At 32.7% G+C, this 22088-nt stretch overlaps 1 protein-coding gene across 1 annotated transcript; it reads left to right on the forward strand.

The window, feature by feature from the left end:
- The first annotated feature begins 20723 nt into the window (after positions 1 to 20723).
- On the forward strand, positions 20724 to 21352 carry LOC123918856 (stigma-specific STIG1-like protein 3). Its single transcript, XM_045971018.1, has one exon. The coding sequence runs from the start codon at positions 20801 to 20803 to the stop codon at positions 21272 to 21274; it is 474 nt and encodes a 157-aa protein (XP_045826974.1). The 5' UTR covers positions 20724 to 20800; the 3' UTR covers positions 21275 to 21352.
- The last annotated feature ends 736 nt before the right edge of the window (positions 21353 to 22088 follow it).

The raw sequence follows: 22088 nt of genomic DNA on the forward strand, positions 1-22088 counted from the left end.
CCTGTTTTGTTGTAACATTAGGAAAGACAGGAGTATAGACTTCTTGATGAACTCTCCTTGGATATCCGTGCAGCCTATAGCAAAAAGGTCTAATGTGTCCTTTCCTGCCACAATGATGACATGTCCAGTTATAGAACCTGGGCATAGGATGTCCCATCAGATGTTGCGACAATCCTCCTGACACAAACGTGCTGCTGATTGGAGTATGTATAGTAGCATTGTTGAACTTCATCTGCTGCTTTACTTTCTCATGTTCAAAACCAATGGGCTTAGGTCTCCCATAGTTTTGTCTCTGTAACATTTCTTCAAAGGCATCAGTGCCTTTGGTCATCATTTTAGCCACTTTTGTGACTTGATCCAAATCAGCACTTAATTTGGTTACTTCTTCATTCTGTTCAGCAACTTTACACAGGAGGTTAGACTTCTCCATTTCCAACTGTTGAATTTGACTACTCTGATCTTCAACCTTAATGTTGAGATTATCAATGTTCATGAGTAAGTCATTTTTCTCAGCTTGTAGTTTACCATTGATCTTCTTTTGTTTCTCTAATGCTTTGCAAACTTCTACACTTCTGTTATGAAGATCTTTATAAGTAGCAGCTAGTTCTTCATAAGTTACCTCCTCATCACATGATTCTGAGTCAGATACACAAACCCCAGTTAAAGCATTAACAAATTTGGCAGATTCTTCCTCCTCTGAATTTGTATCAGACCATGAAACCACAAGACTTTTCTTTTGCCTTTTTAGAAAGGTTGGACATACAGGTCTGATATGGCCAAAACCTTCACATTCATGACATTTCACTCCTCTTTCATCTTCATTTGTCTTTTTCTGAATGCTGGACTGTTTGTTGTTGTTGAAACGACCATTTGGCTTGTGCCTTTGATCCACTTTCTTCATCAACTTGTTGAACTGTCTCCCAAGCATAGCCATAGACTCAGCTAAGTTTTCTTCACCTTCAGATTCAATTTGTAAATCATCAGCAGCACTTTTTGAAGCAAAGGCTAGATTCTTATCTTTCTTTTCATTCCTTGTGTTCAAACCAATTTCATAGGTCTGCAGTGATCCTATGAGTTCATCTAAATTTAGGCTTGAGAGATCATGAGCCTCCTCAATGGCTGTCACCTTCATATCAAATCTTTTAGGCAAAGATCTGAGTATTTTTCCAACTAGCTCCTCATCTGAGATAGGTTTTCCAAGTGCATCAAACGAATTTGCAAAGTCAAGCACATTCATCTGAAAGTCATGAATGGTTTCTTCCTCCTTCATTCTGAGATTCTCAAAATTGGTTTTGAGCATCTGAAGCTTAGATAGCTTAACTTTTGATGTTCCTTCATGAGCTTTTCTCAGAATTTCCCAGGCATGTTTAGCAGTAATACATCTCTTAACAAGCCTAAACATATTAGCATCCACACCATTGAAGATTGCATACAAGGCTTTGGAGTTGCCAAGTGCTAGATCATCCTCATCTTTTGTCCATTCATCATGTGGCTTCTTGACATTAGTTTTATTGCCATCTTTGTCAAGAACCATCGGTGGTTCCCATCCACGTAACACAGCCTTCCATGTCCTGCTGTCAATTGATTTTATGAAAGCCTCCATTTTAGATTTCCAATAATCATAGTTCTCAGGACCTGTCAGTAAGGGGGGTTTAGACACTGACCCTCCTTCTTTATCCATTGTACCAGAAAGTACTCTCCCTGGAGCTCACCCAAAATAACAGAACAGGGTGCCTGCTCTGATGCCAATTGAAATTCTGGTATCACTAGAATGATGTTGCCTAAGATGTCCCAACAACCACTTTGTGAACAATGTTGTTTTCTATTGTTGGCACATCTTATATAACATATAAAAACTGACAGAAAAATAAATAAATGACACAGGTAATTGTTAACCCAGTTCAGCCAACTGCCTACTCTGGGGGATACCAATCCAGGAAGGAAATCCACTAATAGCTCTAGTTACTAAGACCTCCAGCAAACCCTAGGATTTACGCCTTACACTAAGACCTCCAGCAAACCCCTGGTTTACGCCTTATAACCTCGACACTACTCATGCAACTTCTGCCTAGGAACTCCTAGACATGAGATCCCATCTCACTTCCACTCACACAACACAACCTGTGTTGATTATACAATGTTAAGAATGATGTGGCGACAACTTGTCAAGACAACACTTCACTTTTGCTTAAAAGCTTCAAGTGAATCACACACGGTAAACTCCGTACTTCAAAGCTTAGGAGTCACCTTAAAATAATAAACTTACTTCTTAACTCGTGTTATAGAATCCACAAGCAAGAATTACAATCAAACAATAAAAGACTCAACAAAGACTCAATATGTGAACTAATATTTTTCAATGAGATACTTTAGTCTTGAGCTTGGTCTTCGTATATATAATGATTAGGCACGCTCCTCTTTCTTCACAAATGCTCAGACGCTCCTTGAGAATCATAAAGGATGATCTGATACTTTTTCAATCTTCATTAAGGATATATCAAGACTTTCCAAAAGTGTTTAAAGGACTTTATATGATAGGATAAGTCATCCAGCTATTTCATTAAGTTTGTCTTATCCTTAAAACTCCTGATCAGATCAAATCTCCATTGAGCGTGCTTTTAAAGTGGATTTCCATATATAGCAGATGCTCTCATAAATGCGCGAGATTTCCTTGAATAAATATGATGTTGTAACATGTTTTCCAACATCTTGTTAGTATATTTGTTTTAGCAAAATTAAGCCAATTCAAATATCCAACAAAGAGGGTATGGTTTAGCTTGTGTATTGTCCTAAAAATCCAAGGGCAATTGGAGGCAAGCATTTTTCGGGAGCACGGAGAGGTAGACTCCGGGGGCCGAAGAGGGTATGGTGTAAACAAGTGGAGAGAGCAACACGGTGGTTGATGGGAAGTTGGCATCGCCATCGTTTTAAAGGCAAGGTGGAGATTGTTGCAAATTTGCCTTGAAAAACGTGAAAAAAGAACACTAGTCTGCTGTTTTTCGCCCCGGGCGAAAAAACCTGTGCCACGGGCAAAATTTGAAGCAGGAAAAAGGGGGCTCTCTGTTTTGGCGCCCCAGGCGGAAATTTTGGTGCCTCAGGCGGAAATTTCGCCCAGGCGGAAAAAGCTGCACCTCGGGCGGAAATCGCTGCAGGGTATTTAAAGGGTCACATTTTCTGTTTTTTCTGAGACAGTTTTGAGGGTTTCTTTCACCAAAACGGCGGCTAGGGTTAAGAGGGTTACTCTTGGTTCATCTCTAGGTTTTGGGTGTTGATTCTTTCATCTTGTAATCACTTATCATTGAAATCTCTTGGTCACGGGAAGAGATTTGGGAAAAGGGTAGAATTAGGGTTGAAGTCTAATTCTTGCAACTCTTTTGTAGTGAATCTCGTTGTAATCAAGCTTTTCATTGATAGTGGAACGGAGAGTGGCTCTCTCCCCCAGAGTAGGTCGGTTTTGACTGAACTGGGTAAACAATTGCTTTGTGTTCTTTACAGTTTTATTACTTATCTTTTGTTCGTGATTATTATTGTTATTTCCACGTTTTGATTGCTTAATCGTATTTGCTCCACACATCAAGATTATTATTGGTGTGATTTTATCGAATTCACAACAATGTTAAATTCATTTCTACTACCAATCGAGCTACAATTCCATTGGTGGGATGATCATGTTAGAGAGCCCATGGGATTGAAACGAACAGGTTGTTACAATTCCATTGGTGGGATGATCATGTTAGAGAGCCCATGGGATTGAAACGAACAGGTTGTCAAGCTATGATTCGATATGGAGTTAAAAAGAGTAAGGGCGCTTATGTAGTGAATTAGTCCGGTCACAAACCATGAGTTAACTCCATCCACACATGTTCACATGATACGTACCCAAATATCGTTCATTGAATGAAGCCGATAGAATGTTTGTATATGGATTGCATTTATACGGGGTTAGAACTTGTCGTACACAAAGCAAAAAATGATGACCACCTTTTTTATTCTAAGTTTACAGTCGATAACAAAGGGCATCTAAATAATTTATTTTGGTGAGAAGGAGCTAGTCACATTAACTACATCGTTAGGTCGGTTCACAAACAACCGCCTTAAAAGATCTTGGTTATCAGAATTGCGAATAACATATCAACCCAACTAAAAAGTTGTTTAAGTCATATAGTCAATAAAATGACTTGCAGTAAAAAGTTTCATTCGAATTATATATATATATATATATATATATATATATATATATATATATATATATATATATAATTAAAATTGAATTATAACGAGCACAAAGTGTACTCAACTCTTACGATTCAAGAAATTCGGTTATATGTTTTGAGGCATACTAATGGGTCATTAAACCAATAAAAAAACACAAAAGATGAATCAAAGTTGTTAAAATGAATCCAATCTTCCTCAAAGGGCATAAACTCCACATTCAACCATTTTAAAATTTTCTTCCACATTTGTGTAGAGAAAGTCAAAAGTCACAACAACATTCACGCAAATTATTAGAGGAAGGGACTGTAGTAACACGGAGTTCGGCCGCAAGGTTAATAAGTCTAGGCAAATAATTATTTCACCTAGAAATCGAACTCGGGTTCTCCGAACAATATCTACCTTTATAATTGTATATATAGGGGTGTTCGCTGGTGCTGCTTGGTTCGATTTTAATAGAGTAGTCAACACTTAGTCAATAGATTGCCAAGATGGCAACATGTGTGCCACGTTGGCCAATCAGTTAGTTAGTGCCAAGCTGACAGGTTAGTTAGAAGAGTCTATAAGTTGTTATGCTAAGCTGGCTTATATGATAGAGTTTGTTAGAAGGTTTACCTCAATAACATCACATCACATGTATATACAATTTCTCTAACTTGCCAGCTTGGCATTAACGGATGGATTGGCCAGCATGTTGGCCAATCTGTTGACTAAGTGTTGACTATTCTATTAGATTTTAAGTATAAAAGTCATCCTAACCGCGTGATAAAAATGTACGTAGTTTGGTTTGGTTCAGTTGGTTTTTAAAAAGTCATTCAATTCCAATTCAACCCATGCGGCTTGGATTGATACGGTTGATGAGATTTACAACATAACATTTCAGTACCAAACAATTTTGAAAAAGAACTTGAAGTTCCAAAATTTACAATTTTAATATCTAAAAAAAGAACTTGAAGTTCCAAAAGTTTGTTTATCTAAAATAACATGAGCAATTTTTAGATGGACACAAACCCAAATAAAATATATATATATTTGAGCACACATACAAAGATGAGAAAAAAAATAAAAATAGAATAAATTTATTCAATGTTATATTGGGTGCGGTTTTTCAATGTTGCCTAAAAAGTGTTGCCTAAACTCCAAAATGTTGTAGTGAAAGTAATCATATCAATTACTATATATTAATTTTTTTTTTATCTTTTAATTTTTTGAAACCATGTGTGTGTGCCTATAAAAAATATATACTACTCCGTCCTAAAATATAAGTAAAAGGAGGTCAACAAAAGTGAATGTATCTTGACTAAATTTTAAACCAAATACATCAACTTTCATTGACCAATTTTTGCTTATATTTTGAGACGGAGGGAGTATGTAGTTGTGCCTATATTATAAGTATTTTCCAAATAACATTAATTATAGGACCATGCTATATACAACGAAAGCCATACAAACGAAACTCACGATGAACACTAAATAGGCATAAAAAGTGTTAGTATTATTTTAAGGGTCATGCTAAACAGTGCCCCGGGCAGGCACTAGTTAAGCATACTAAAAAAAGAAACAAATGAAAAAGTTAATGATGAGAGAGAATAACTTTTTACATATTAAAGCATTGAATGCACAATTTACGAGATAAAATTTCCATATTTATATCCTTTAACTAGTGCCCGGGGCACTGTTTAGCATTTCCCTTATTTTAATATTAAAAAGGCTTAAATATCACATTGGTCGTTGTATGTTCCCGTTTTTTTTTTGTTTTAGTCCTTGTATGTTTTTTTTTAAACGGTCTCTGCATGTCCAACTCCTTTTGGTTTTTGTCCCTCCCCTCTAAAAAATGTTGATGTGGCTAACGGCATGACATGTGGCAAATGAAGGACCAAAACCAATTTTTTTTATTGAAGGACCAAAACCAAAAAAACAAAATTCCTAAAATAATTTTTTTTTAAAAAAAAACAATTTTTTTAACATTTTTTACTTTTAAAAAAACCAATTTTTTTTTCGAATAGAAAACAAAATTTAAAAAATATATATATAAGAGTGCTAATATTTAAAATCCATAAGCCTATAATGCAAAAACTTGTTCACAGTGTGCTAAAATTGGTTTAGAACATTCTAAAAAATCTGGCTATAATGACGGTGTGCTTAAAATTGCACATCAACTTAGGCCCCGTTTGAATTAGCTTATTTTTGAGTTTATGCAAACAACTTATTCAATTTTTATGTATTACTCCCTCCGTTTCAAATTACTTGACATTTTAGGAAAAATAATAATATTAAGAAAGTGTATTTTTGCACCTTTTTTTCCTATTATACATTTATTTTAATTCACCAATAGGGAATACGTATTATAAGTTTTGAAGTGGAAGAAATAGTCACAAGAAAGGGGGGGTTTGAATTGTGACCCTTTTTTAAAATTAATCCTGCATTCTACAAAATTGATCTCAAGTGTATACTTGGATAAATGTTAGTGAATTATAGAACAGCTTGGTCTGAGAACGTTCTTTACTATAAAATAGATTGTTCCGAGAACGTTCTCTACTGCGTGAGAATTCAAATTAAATATAATGAAGTGCTTTGTGTGATGTGTGTTTACAGTAAATAAAAGAGAATAAGGAAGAGAAACAACACACAAACAATTATTCTGGTTCACCCCCTAATAGTATGGGCTACTCCAGTCCTCACGCTCCTGTGAGATTATCCACTATGAGATACTACCGATCTCAAATTACACTTCTTCCTTGATCTAGTCCAAGATCATAATCTTCCAAGCTTCACTCGCTTGATCTACCTAAGTCCTCCAGACTTTATAAGGTGTCACTCAATCAATAGTTACGTATTGACTTGAGCCAATCTTTTACAAATGATGATGGTTTGGATCTTCAAGCTTTTACAAAAACTCAAACAATTGAGAAGCTTGTTACAATGGAAAAAACTCTCAGTTCACTCAAATGATATACTGATCCTAGTATTGAGATTACAATGTTTGGAGTGAGAGAGATTTAAATAAAGAGACAAAGATGTAACCACTTAAAAATGGGTTATGTTGAAAAATGGTCTCTTGAGTTATTTGCTTTTAGAAACTCAAAGGTTAGTTTGAGAAGCAAATAAAAACACTCTAAACTCAGAAGTATGATGAGAATGTAGATCTTGAGTGTGAGTGATAAAAGAAGAGTTTTATGACTTGTAGACAAAAACAAGTGTTTGATGATTTGTAGCTTCAACTCTTGCTCTTCAATGTTGCCAAAGCCTTCCTTTTATAGTTGAACCTTGAGTCTTCAGTTCCTTGGTCCCAAAGGAAGTTTTCCAACGGCTAGTTGCTTCAAAATAGACAGCTCATGCTGAATTGTTAAGTAGATAAGTTCTGACTGTTCTTTCTCAGAACGTTCTCTCTACTGTTCTTCATATTTTCAAACAAAAGAGCCATAATGACAGCTTGCAGTGAGTTGTAGATAGTTGTCCATTGCTTTTCCACCAAGTATAGCCGTTACAAATCATTTAAACACGTTTTGGCCAGCTGTAGATGAGTTTGCATCTTCAAATGTAAAGGACAGACATTCTCAGCATCGTTCTCAGAGTGTTCTCCAGACTGGGTAATATATGACTTTGTTCTTTTGAAGCAGATTTGATGCATGACAGAAACCAGCTGTAATATGTAGAGGAAGCAGCTGTATTGTCCTTCTTGGAACTGTTCATGATGTACTTTCCATGTACATTCTTCTTGAACAAAATAAAACACATGGGAGAATGTTCATATAATATCCTTTTGAAAGTACATGACAACTAATAGTTGAAGATGTGTTGTCCCATTCTCATTGGTCTATGTAAACATTGTCTAAACACTCTTGATACACCTGATGAGATGTTGTCTTGAGAATTTATCATGTTGCACATGCTTGATCCTTAACTATGGCCAAAGGGGAAAGTCACTTTTCTCCCAAATATTCCTTGCCTTAATTGATCATAAACTGTTGTGATCTTGTGAGTTAAAACCAAGATAAAAGTGTTTCTTTGTCTTGAACAGAGTTGACTTAAAGAAATAAGTACTTTTGCTATGAAGCTCGTTCTTGGAGAGAATGAAGCATAAACTGTAGAATGTTCTCAGAGCATTCTTGAACCAGCATTCAAGATTTTCTTCAAGGAGTGAGACACGTGATCTTGATCAATTAACTTGAAATCTTGCTGCTGCAAAACTTCCCACAATTCCTCTTTGATGTTTTGCACACATGGTTGCTTGCTCATTGATGATCTTTAAGATTCTTTAGTGGAGGCATGAGAGTACTCATCATTGAGAATGATTAAAACATTTATTCCTTGTGCATAAGCTCCTTTGAAAAACTCATGACCATCATTCTCAAATGTTGTCATCTTGAGAAGCTTTGGTAAAATGATACTTTGAGTAGGTTATGAAGATCCTCAATGAATGTATCATTCCCATTAATATTAATTGTAGTAGTAAATCCTCAAAGCATATAACTCAAAAACTCATTGTAACCCTTGTCACATAAAATCAATATATTCTTGAGTAGCTTGTGATGCAGGTTTTTCCATCCTGATTCTTCAACTATGATCCTCAAATTCTTCCTTGATTATTCAATACTTGTTGTGATCCTTGAGTGATGAGGAAGACAATTATCCATGAAACTCACTTTCTTGCTTGATCCTTCGATGAATCTTTTTATGATTCAAAACAACAGTCTTTAAAAATCTTCTTGAAGCTTGTGATACTACTGTTGTAATTATCTGATGATACTACAATTCTTTCATTGTTTGAGTATATAAATGCACTTGTTGACGTGAGTAGCCTCTAGCTCGTCCACTTGATAATATCTATCTTTCAACAAAAACTCAAGTGCAAACATCAGTAGATCACCATTCATAAAACTTAACATTTATTCCATAAGGTTTGTTGTCATTAAAATACTAAAATGGATTTTGCCTCAACAATCTCCCCCTTTTTGATGATGACAAACCTTTTGAATAAATTTTATGTTTTATGGATGGAAATAATAATAAATGCAAGAATGTTCATAGATATACAATTAAGCTCCCCCTAAACACATGCAAGAGTTTAATTTATATCATTCTAATTAAACTCCCCCTAAATACATGCAAGAGGTTAATTCATAACATTCTTCATTAATTAGTTCCATCTAACAATTCTCTCCCATCATATATATTTCTCCCCCTTTTGTCATCTATCAAAAAGTATTGGGAAAAATATGAAATATGAAGTGCAATGATAGGAATCAAGAGAAGAAATGTATTGCATATACAAATCATGCAATTAAGAAGTTCATTCATATATCAAACATTAAAGCACAAATCATGTATGACGATGAATAATCATTCCATTCAATATAGCAATCATAACATGAATAATGATTAAATCACACTAAAACATTTGTAATCATTTGATTTTAAAAATTGATGCTAAACACTCAATTTTTAGAAAATGTGATTTTGACCTCAATGACAATGCAAGTCAAACATTCTCAAATTTAGAGAACTCCCCCTAAGTCTTATGAGATGGACATTCTTTTAAAACATGATCATTCTTAAAATAAGGAAATGATAGACAAGACTAAAATATCTTTTGAAAATCTTCCAATGATTTTTAAAACTAGAGAGAAAATTGCGCATATGAGGAAGCTGCGAAATCAGAGTTAATTGACATCTTGTCAAAAACAAATTCTCTCTTTTTTGAATATTCTCATAAAGAAGATGATTATGTTTCAAAGCAAAATATTCAAAGAATACTTCATTGTAAAAAAAAATTTTGATCACAATTCTATTTTGACAACATAACACGCAAGTGTAGAAACAACACTTTTATGTTAATAAAAAGTCAAATATGAGTTCAAGAATACAATGTGCAAGAACTATTATTCTTAGACCAGATTCTAATTTTATGGAGAGTGGACACACAAATTATTCTCATGAAGACCAATCATATGTTCTCTTGTTAAAATCCGTCAAATAATAAATCCAACAAAAAATGGATGTTAATTTAAAACATTTGAAGGAGGATCTTTTACATAAGTCATAACAAAATCTCAAATTTTTTTTGAGAAGCCATGTTCAAAAAGTTCTACTTAATCATCAATTAAGCAAACTATAGGCTAATCAAGATGTGCAACAAAATTGGATTCATCCAAAGTTTTATATTGAGAAAAGTGCACATATAAAAGACTTATAGAAAAAATGTTTTTCATAAAAAAAGTGCTATAAGTCAAGCTTATGGAAGACCAAAATATGACATATAATTGATTATCAAAATCATGAGTTTTTGTCATTTTTGTTCTAAATGTTTTGGTCTATCATGAAGAATAATTAAGAGACTAACTCCAAAAGTTATTCATTGATCATCAAGGATAATTTTTCATTAAGCACATAACATAGCTTGCACATAAAAAATTGATTAACACTGTAATCAATATACTTTTTAAAACATATGCCACAAGACCATAAAAAATTGAATTAAGACAAATGTTAATTCAATCGATTTTTGGCATGTTAAATTAAAACTCGATCATTGTGAAAATAGAGAAAATATGACTTGATCAAATTAAACAACCCTTAACAAAATTTTAAAAGCAATATGAGTAGCATATTTGAAAAAGAAATGCTTACAAGGGTGTAAAAAGATGATATTGCACAAAAATGAATTTCATTCACTTCACACTTAACATGATAATATGAAAGAGATTATTTTGCAATGTGTGAACCAAAATCATGAAAAGTATAGGAACAAGGATTGCAAACCTTATTGCTTTAAAGCTATTTGAAAGCATAAACATATACAATTAAAAAAAAATGATGTACAAGTTAAGCTTTAAATTCATATACTTGCATTTCAGAAAGTATTCTTGATTTCAAGATCATTCAATCAATCACATAATAACATTTCATAAAGATATTCAAACTTATTATAATGCAAATGTGATCAAATTTAAAAATTTGTGTACCTCATTTAATGACTTCCCTCTCATGAGATTTTAATGATGAGAACATCTTGAATTGTTTTATAATTCCACCATATGCTGATCATTGTAAATAGAGGACACTTTATTGATGATTGAGGAGAAAAGATTTATCCTTTGATGCATTCTCCAATGTTGAGTAAATTCACCCTCTTAGATATTCTCTAAGAAAAATCATCTACATTGAAGAGAAAAGATTTATCCTTTGATGTATTCTCCAATGTTGAGTAAATTCACCTTCTTAGATATTCTCTAAGAAAAATCATCCTTGTAGAGTAACTTTAGGTAATAGGGATGAAGAGGAAATCATGTTTAGAACAAATTACTCATAACTCAATGTTGTAATCAGAAACATTTGGATTTCATCATCATTTGATTTTCCTTGAGATCATTCTTAGAACTTTATGATCCTTCAAGAATGAGATCCACATGCTTATTCATTTTTCATTTTCTTCAAAAGAAAATTTAGTTGACATTCCATCAATGGTAATTTTAACAAATTACTTGAGAATTCATAACTGAAAAAGGATTCTATAGATCCTTGGGTAGAATTCATCAATGGTGAAAAGAGTGATTGATTAACCGGTTTGGTTGTGAGAATAAAACCTTCAAATATCATTGCAGCAATTTGAGAAGAGGTTAATCCAAGACCAATGTCAATGCTTTAACTAAAATTCAATGAGGTGTCAAGATAATAAAAGCAGGACTGAGATTGGTTATCTTCAAGTAGAACTTATTTGCCTTTGACACTTGTTGCCTTTGCAGGGAGAACATTCTTAGATTGATCTGCTGAATGAAACGGAGAATTTAAGTAACTCGTCCAAGTTATTTTCTTTTCCATATTCCTATCTCCTTTTTTGTTCCCAACCTCAGTAGTAGAGTCCTCAAGATTAACAAACTCATTTTTCATTGGATGAACATTTGAAGTCAAAGGTAGTGCAAAAGTTGACTGTTTTCTTCTTCTTGAAGTCAATCTTGATGATATGAATAATCTTGGTGAAGATCATCCCATAAGGGAGAGTAACTTTCCTTGTTACAGACTCTGCTGCATTGATCGTATGTTGCAAGATGATGTGTGAGAGATTCAGCTTCAATCACTTAGTAAGGTGATACATGACAAACATGACATTCTCCAAAACCTTTTCTTTGCTTTCTTTTCTAGGAAATACACAATGTTGACATATATTGTGAAACAACTTGAATTCTTTCTCGAGAGTTGATGAAGGAGATTCATTCATCTTAACACCAATTGCAAATTGAACATTTCTATGACTAAATTATTTCTTCGCAATTTCAAAACGGTGTACCAATACCATTGTTCATTCCAATGGAGAATGTTATTGTTATATCAATGGAGCTTTTAAAGGTTCCATCTTGAGGATGATGGAAAGTCAACTCCCAACTCTTTGGATGTATTTGTAAAGATGATGTTCGAATAATTTCAATCTATTGATCCATGATTTCTTGTCGTTGTTGTTCATTAACATCAACACCACTATTATATCTTCTCTTCATATCAAACTCATTAAAAGTAAAATGCATAAAGAGAGTATCCCAAAAATTGTTTTCTTTACTATGCCAAAAATAGTAATAACATCAAAAATATAAAATCATGATATGATTGAATTTTTATACTTTCAAAATGGCATGAAGTTTTACTCAAGATACAAACATGATTCAAAAACATAACATGTAATATCTATGGTTTCTTTCAAGAGTATTTTTCAACGTTTAAAAATATTTTAGCCATTAAAACAACTCTATTTTTGTTGAAATTCTAAATCAAGAAAAATCAACTGAAATACCATTTTCTTTAAAGAAAGTTGTGAAAGAAAGTTTTTCATAATCTCCACATGATCACTACTTATAGAAAATGATTTTTGAGCTTCTAACAAATGAACCCTTTTTCAAAGAACTTAAAAAGGGTTAAAAGACACCACTCTTATGCTCTTAAAAATAATGTCCAAGTGGATCATTGAATAAATCATTAAGAATAAAGAAGTCATAAGACTTGTAGTTTTGACAAGAACAAATAAACCAATATGAAGTGGTTCAAGAGTTTTTTGGTTGAAATTGTATTTTTGAAAAAGAAGACAACTTCTTGATACAATAAATATAAGTTTACAAATTATATCATTTTCACAACCAATTTTGAAAAATATCTTATCAGACCAAATTTGAATAAATTTGCAATAGTTGTCATATTTGACAAAACTCTTTTATGCCAAAAATATTTAAAGTATGATATGGTCTAAAATTCATCTATGTATTAACATAAAGATTTTAAATGAAAAATCATGATCATGAGGATGAATATGAAATAACTTCAGTTCCAATGTTACCAAATTAGAGAAGTTATGTGTTACACCTTTAACATATCAATCATCCTTAATTTATGCAAAATCATTTTAGTAATGATACAAATACCTTTGGTTTGATTTTTGTCAATGATTCCAAAGGTTGCAGATCACATTCATCCTTTTTTAAATATGAGGAAATATTGTCTTTCTCAAGTCATATTCCTTGAGTATCAATTTTCCAAGTCTTAAGGCTTTTTCTTGACTGCTTAAAGATGTTCCTGCAACACAAGTTAGTAATGATTTTGGTACCCATAGTGATCTGGGTCCTTGAAGGTTAGTGTCATTCCTCTTATAAGATTTCTTCTTATGATGATAAGTTGATCTCTTATAGGAAGTTTTGGAATAAGAATGTATTTTGAGAACCTTCTGAGAATGTTCTTGTTTCTGATGAGAATGTTCTTTTCTTTTGAATTTTTTCTTAAAACAAAAGGATTCAATATGTCCATATTTGTAACAATATGAGCATTTGCATCTCTGTAATTTTTTATCTTTATGAGGAACAAAAAAATTCTCATAAGACTTTTGTTTTTGAAAATTTCCACAACCTAAATAAGTTTTTTCAAAAATTACTACTTGTGATTCCTTTATGTTTTGAAAAGTTTCTCTAGATTTTGCAGAACTTGTAATGTCGTTTTTCAATTCTAAAACATTTCCTTTCAAAACATCATTCTCTTCATGATTCATAGAGCATTCTGGAAGATGATTATTGATTTCTTCCTCGTTGAGAATCTTTGTTTGTTCAAACATTTCCAAATGAGAGTATTGCAATTCTTGAATCATTTTAAAATATTTATCATTTAAGATTTGCAATTTCTCATTTTCTTTCTCAATCTCAAATAGTCGATTTTCCATAATTGTATACTTTTGAGATATAATGTTTGAGCTTTTTAGAAGATTATCAAATCCAACTTCCATTACTTTACATGCAGGACAAAATTCAAAAGTTGTTACCTCTTTATCTACCATTGAACATGAGTTGCCTTTTTCTTCTATTTTTGAGCCATCAAAGTCATCTTTAGTTGCCATCGTAGATTTCATCTTTGAAGCAAGCTTTCTTTGCACTTTCTTGTTCTTAGGACATTTAGTTTTGGAATGTCCCTTCTTTTTGCATTTATGGCTCGAACTTTGATTTGCAGGTTTCGTCATCACTTCCTTCCTGAATCTTTTCCTCTTACACTGTTAAGTGCTCAAACCTTAGAGGCAGAGCTCTGATACCAATTGAAGTGGAAGAAATAGTCACAAGAAAGGGGGGGTTTGAATTGTGACCCTTTTTTAAAATTAATCCTGCATTCTACAAAATTGATCTCAAGTGTATACTTGGATAAATGTTAGTGAATTATAGAACAGCTTGGTCTGAGAACGTTCTTTACTATAAAATAGATTGTTCCGAGAACGTTCTCTACTGCGTGAGAATTCAAATTAAATATAATGAAGTGCTTTGTGTGATGTGTGTTTACAGTAAATAAAAGAGAATAAGGAAGAGAAACAACACACAAACAATTATCCTGGTTCACCCCCTAATAGTATGGGCTACTCCAGTCCTCACGCTCCTGTGAGATTATCCACTATGAGATACTACCGATCTCAAATTACACTTCTTCCTTGATCTAGTCCAAGATCATAATCTTCCAAGCTTCACTCGCTTGATCTACCTAAGTCCTCCAGACTTTATAAGGTGTCACTCAATCAATAGTTACGTATTGACTTGAGCCAATCTTTTACAAATGATGATGGTTTGGATCTTCAAGCTTTTACAAAAACTCAAACAATTGAGAAGCTTGTTACAATGGAAAAAACTCTCAGTTCACTCAAATGATATACTGATCCTAGTATTGAGATTACAATGTTTGGAGTGAGAGAGATTTAAATAAAGAGACAAAGATGTAACCACTTAAAAATGGGTTATGTTGAAAAATGGTCTCTTGAGTTATTTGCTTTTAGAAACTCAAAGGTTAGTTTGAGAAGCAAATAAAAACACTCTAAACTCAGAAGTATGATGAGAATGTAGATCTTGAGTGTGAGTGATAAAAGAAGAGTTTTATGACTTGTAGACAAAAACAAGTGTTTGATGATTTGTAGCTTCAACTCTTGCTCTTCAATGTTGCCAAAGCCTTCCTTTTATAGTTGAACCTTGAGTCTTCAGTTCCTTGGTCCCAAAGGAAGTTTTCCAACGGCTAGTTGCTTCAAAATAGACAGCTCATGCTGAATTGTTAAGTAGATAAGTTCTGACTGTTCTTTCTCAGAACGTTCTCTCTACTGTTCTTCATATTTTCAAACAAAAGAGCCATAATGACAGCTTGCAGTGAGTTGTAGATAGTTGTCCATTGCTTTTCCACCAAGTATATCCGTTACAAATCATTTAAACACGTTTTGGCCAGCTGTAGATGAGTTTGCATCTTCAAATGTAAAGGACAGACATTCTCAGCATCGTTCTCAGAGTGTTCTCCAGACTGGGTAATATATGACTTTGTTCTTTTGAAGCAGATTTGATGCATGACAGAAACCAGCTGTAATATGTAGAGGAAGCAGCTGTATTGTCCTTCTTGGAACTGTTCATGATGTACTTTCCATGTACATTCTTCTTGAACAAAATAAAACACATGGGAGAATGTTCATATAATATCCTTTTGAAAGTACATGACAACTAATAGTTGAAGATGTGTTGTCCCATTCTCATTGGTCTATGTAAACATTGTCTAAACACTCTTGATACACCTGATGAGATGTTGTCTTGAGAATTTATCATGTTGCACATGCTTGATCCTTAACTATGGCCAAAGGGGAAAGTCACTTTTCTCCCAAATATTCCTTGCCTTAATTGATCATAAACTGTTGTGATCTTGTGAGTTAAAACCAAGATAAAAGTGTTTCTTTGTCTTGAACAGAGTTGACTTAAAGAAATAAGTACTTTTGCTATGAAGCTCGTTCTTGGAGAGAATGAAGCATAAACTGTAGAATGTTCTCAGAGCATTCTTGAACCAGCATTCAAGATTTTCTTCAAGGAGTGAGACACGTGATCTTGATCAATTAACTTGAAATCTTGCTGCTGCAAAACTTCCCACAATTCCTCTTTGATGTTTTGCACACATGGTTGCTTGCTCATTGATGATCTTTAAGATTCTTTAGTGGAGGCATGAGAGTACTCATCATTGAGAATGATTAAAACATTTATTCCTTGTGCATAAGCTCCTTTGAAAAACTCATGACCATCATTCTCAAATGTTGTCATCTTGAGAAGCTTTGGTAAAATGATACTTTGAGTAGGTTATGAAGATCCTCAATGAATGTATCATTCCCATTAATATTAATTGTAGTAGTAAATCCTCAAAGCATATAACTCAAAAACTCATTGTAACCCTTGTCACATAAAATCAATATATTCTTGAGTAGCTTGTGATGCAGGTTTTTCCATCCTGATTCTTCAACTATGATCCTCAAATTCTTCCTTGATTATTCAATACTTGTTGTGATCCTTGAGTGATGAGGAAGACAATTATCCATGAAACTCACTTTCTTGCTTGATCCTTCGATGAATCTTTTTATGATTCAAAACAACAGTCTTTAAAAATCTTCTTGAAGCTTGTGATACTACTGTTGTAATTATCTGATGATACTACAATTCTTTCATTGTTTGAGTATATAAATGCACTTGTTGACGTGAGTAGCCTCTAGCTCGTCCACTTGATAATATCTATCTTTCAACAAAAACTCAAGTGCAAACATCAGTAGATCACCATTCATAAAACTTAACATTTATTCCATAAGGTTTGTTGTCATTAAAATACTAAAATGGATTTTGCCTCAACAAGTTTGTCAAGGTAGTTTATGATAAAATAGCTTATAAAATACAATTTTCACTAGTGTGAACTTATAAAATAACATAAAACCTAATTTGTATTGTATAAACTGTTTGAATAAGTAAAAAAATAAGTTAATCCAAACGGAGCCTTAATATTGCACAAACTAATAACAAGTGACCATTAAGGCACTAAAAAATTGTTAATAATATAACTTGTCTTACATGAAATTTCTTTTAGGAATTTTAAACTTTATTTTTTGGTTTTGGTCCTTCAATAATAATTTTTTTTTTGTTTTGGTATTTCATAAGCCACGTCAGCATGTTACATGTCATGTCGTTAGCCACATCAGCATTTTTGATATGGGAGGGACGAAAACCAAAAGAAATTGGACATGCAGGGACTGTTTTAAAAAGAAAAAGCATACAGGAACTAAAACAAAAAAATCGGAAATATACAAGGACTAATGTGACATTTAAGCCTATTAAAAATTAAAAAAAATCTGCACTTTGGAGTAAAACACGTACGCTAATGATATTCTTAGTTTTCGTGATCGTAGCTTCGTGACAAAAAGTATTTCCCTTAATTATAACACCAAAATAACATTACAGTACAAAAAAAAACTCGAAGTTCCAAAGTAATATTACATCATTATTGGTGGCGGGATATATGGAGGTTAGGTGGAGACGAGGAAGGTAACTGGTTCGGGAGAAATATCAGTACTACTCTCGGTGATGGAAATGATATACGGTTTTGGAAAGAAAAATGGATAGGTACGACACCTTTGCGCGATTTATTTCCATCCCTTTACATCAAATCTGCACAGCCCGATGGTCTTATTTCAACCATGAGTCAGTCGGATTGTGTCAGTTGGACGTGGAAGCTTGCGTGGACAGTACCGTTAAATGCAACAGATTCAGAATCTGAACAGGAATTAATGTTGATATTGGATCAGGTTCAACCAAGAAGGGATGCTAGCGATAGGTGACGATGGAAACCACATTCTGCTGTTTTTTTTTACGGTCAAGACAGCATACATTGCTTTGCAGAACAGGTATTTCTATGGAAGAATAACTTACCGTCGAAAGTTAGTATTTTTGGATGGCAGTTGTTGCTTGAAAAATTACCAACTAGGAAGGCTTTATACGCTAAAGGTATCATTAGTAACAATCATGACAGATGTTGTGTGTTGTGCTTCAAAAATGTAGAAGACACAAACCATATTTTTTTCAAGTGTCCTGTTATATTGCAGGTTTGGAGTATTATTTTCAAGTGGATGGGGAAACCGTGCCTACCCTTTCTTGATGTTGCTAATCATTTCATTCTGTTTGGAGAATTAGTAACAAGGTGACATTAGCAATCGGTTTCGTCACATCATTTGGTTGACAATAATTTGGAGTATTTAGCGTATCCGTAACAATATTCTTTGTGTTAATGTTTCTTCTTCAGTAGACCAAATTATATATATTGCTTGGTTTTGGTTTATAGGTCGATTAAGGAACAATATTAATGTAGATTTCTCAGATTGGTGTAACAATCCGTTAGCGTGTTTATGTTGTATCTAGGGTGATTGTCTTTGAATTGTAAGGGTTGAGTACCCCTTGTAAGTACTCCTAATAATTCAAATTTTGATTAAAAAAAAAATCATTATGACTCCAAAATATAATACACTATTTCTATCTCTCCATGACTCCTACATATATTGGAATATAATATAAACTTAAGTTTAATACTGCGGTTCAGTTTGATTTTTTGAAATGAAAATCGTCAACCGAATCGTGCGGTTCAATATAAAATTCATTCAAGTCAAATGTGGTTTTTACAGTTTTTATATTGGATCATTAATTGGTTCGATTTATAGTTTTGCTTTTATATTGGTTCGAATACGATCATTATTTGTAAATAGTAGTGGTTTTCAATGGAGTTATTCCAAATTTTATTTTCCTAGTGGACGATGTAAAAGCATGCTCTTGGGGTGTGGTTTAACAATTGGTATGGCCGAAATTCTAGTTTTTCTTTCTCGAATTGGTTTTACGATCCTCTATCTTGTATCCAAAGCATATTATAATTTGCTTTGAGTTGTAATTAATTGAATACCCCTTTACTCCCTTATAATATATTTTGCCTATAAAAAAAATCGAGTGCCCTAAATTTTATTGGAATTTTTTTTAGTGACAATAAACTAATAAAACGCGTTTGCCATAATTAAAGCGCAAAAACCTAAAACATCCCTTGTGATCCTCAAAAACAACCTATAAACAACCTACTATATGGAGTTGATATATTAATTAATTAAGTTGCATCTTCTTTTTTTTAATCGCAAATTTTGTGTACGGTTTACACAGTCCACGTGTAGTAATCTAGCTTAACTATCTTCAAAGTTAGTTAACTTACATTGCATATATATGTGCATGACTTAATTTGCCAACAACTAATAGTCCCCATAGAGCTTAATTAGAAACCAAACATATAATTTGTATATATGATAAAAAAATTATCTAAAAGCTGGAGTATAAGTTTTTGCTTTGTTCAATGTTGTTAACATTTATGGCAAATGCCCTTTACTTATTCTACCAGTTAGCTAAATTTCTAAGGCCGCCCAATGCAATTTCAACAATATTGGCTGGTAATGAGCAAAAAGTCTTAAATACCCTTTGACTTCTATTGATACGCGAGGGAATTGGAATCCTTGCAAGAATAAACTTTTGCTTGGACAAACACTACAAAGAAAATAGTAGGAAAAAAACTAAATAATATATGGATCATGCTAAAAAATACTATAAAAAAAATGCTGGAGACTTTGAGACAAATACCTAGCTCAATTTGTTGCCATAGAGAATGACCCCTCTGAGATTTAGTGATCGAATTTTATCAGTCACCATAAAAATCGGTTTAGCGCCCAAATTTCAATACTAAGGGTATCTTTTCAATATCCGCGTGCATCATATAATTTAGCGACTGATCGAGTTTCAAAATTACTTGCTAAATTGATATCTCTAATTCATCCGTTAAAAGAATTAGAAAAAAATTAACGACGTATTTAAAATATTGCTAAATTACAGTTATAAAGATAAGCAACTATTAAATAAAATTTTAAAACATATTAAAGTTTAAAATGAGTTATAATGTGTGTGAGTGATGCAAACTTATATGAATATAAATTAAGTAGCTTAAGCTTTTTAACTTTATTTAGGTCAAATAATTAAAAACACTAGCATTATTTCAACTATACTCTTCCTCATATGCATTGTACCATGCAACATGCAAGCTTCTCTCACCTTTTACCACTTTTGCGGCATCAACTTCTCCCTCAACACACCTTATTATAAACCCCTATATCTCCCCATTCATTTTCTACCAACAAATCAAAAACACAAAAAACTAACATATTTTTCTTATTCTTCTGAATCTTCCTCTAAGTTTTCAACTTTGTCTTTCACCTGGCAAAGCCATGGGGTTCCTAAAGGCAATAATCATCATAGCAATAACCATGGCTTTGTCTATCACAATCACATTGAATACCATCACACAAAACGAACCGGAAACTGCATCGATTCATCACGACGATTCTCGAGCACACGAGCAAGAACTAATTCACCATGAGAAAAACAAGTTTCTTCCTTCAAAGAGGGTAAGTCGTCTCCTAGCTCAAAACCCTAATGCACCTATTCATTGTCACAAAGACGACGAGATTTGCGATCTTTCCGGTGCCAAGAATGCTACATGTTGCAACAACAAGTGCATGGATTTGGGATATGATAAGCATAATTGTGGTGCATGCAAGAAACATTGCAAATATACTCAAACATGTTGTAGAGGACAGTGTGTTGATACATATTATGATAAGAGGCATTGTGGAGAGTGCAATAATCGTTGTGAAATTGGTGAGTATTGTGTCTATGGAATGTGCAGTGGTTACGCATAAGATATTATTTATTGAGAATCCAATATAGGGTCTTATATTATTATTAAAATTATTATACGAGGTTTGTGAATTTATTAAAAATATTGAATAAAAGAAACCACATTTGTGGTGGTATTCTCTCAAATAAATTATTGATGTAGTATATAAATTGTTGCTGCCTAAATTTGCAGTCTTCCTGTGTTTTATCTTAAAGTAAAGTTATAATCCTAACTACAAAGAAAATAAAGTGAATTTTATATATTTATATTTTTTGTTATTGGTCACACACAATATATTAGATGTTTTATAGTTCTCTTACTTTTTGATACATATATGTGTAGCTAGTATTGGTTTTGTATTCAATATAATTGTGTGATTTAAACTTGTGTACTTTTATTGTTTTTTTATATAATATTATTTTGTCATTCAAAAAAAAAAATTGTGTAATTTAAACTTATTAATTACTCATATACATGTTTTAATCGTAAAAATTTAAAAATGAGATATGACATTGTAATATACTAACAAGTAACAATTTGTCATAAAAAAAATCGTATAAATTTAAACTTAATCGTATAATAAACTGTGTAGTTTAAATTTAAAAGATAGTAATTTTATAGAGTAAAAGCATATAATTTAATCGTTAAATTAATGGTCTTGATTTACGACTTGGCGCACATAATTGATCTTGAATAAAAATTTCAACAATGATATATGAAGTATTTCAATTAACCCTATTAATTAAAGGAATCCATTGTATTTAGAATCTTTGACATAATTAGTTTTCACACAAAAGTTTAGATTACAGCTTAATTAAGAATCTTCATCATCTCAT

The sequence above is a fragment of the Trifolium pratense genome, linkage group LG3 (assembly GCF_020283565.1).
Source record: "Trifolium pratense cultivar HEN17-A07 linkage group LG3, ARS_RC_1.1, whole genome shotgun sequence".
NCBI classification, from domain to species: domain Eukaryota; kingdom Viridiplantae; phylum Streptophyta; class Magnoliopsida; order Fabales; family Fabaceae; genus Trifolium; species Trifolium pratense.

Coding starts and splice junctions, on each gene's coding strand:
- LOC123918856 (XM_045971018.1), top strand. CDS start 20,801: ATGGGGTTCCTAAAGGCAATAATCATCATAGCAATAACCATGGCTTTG.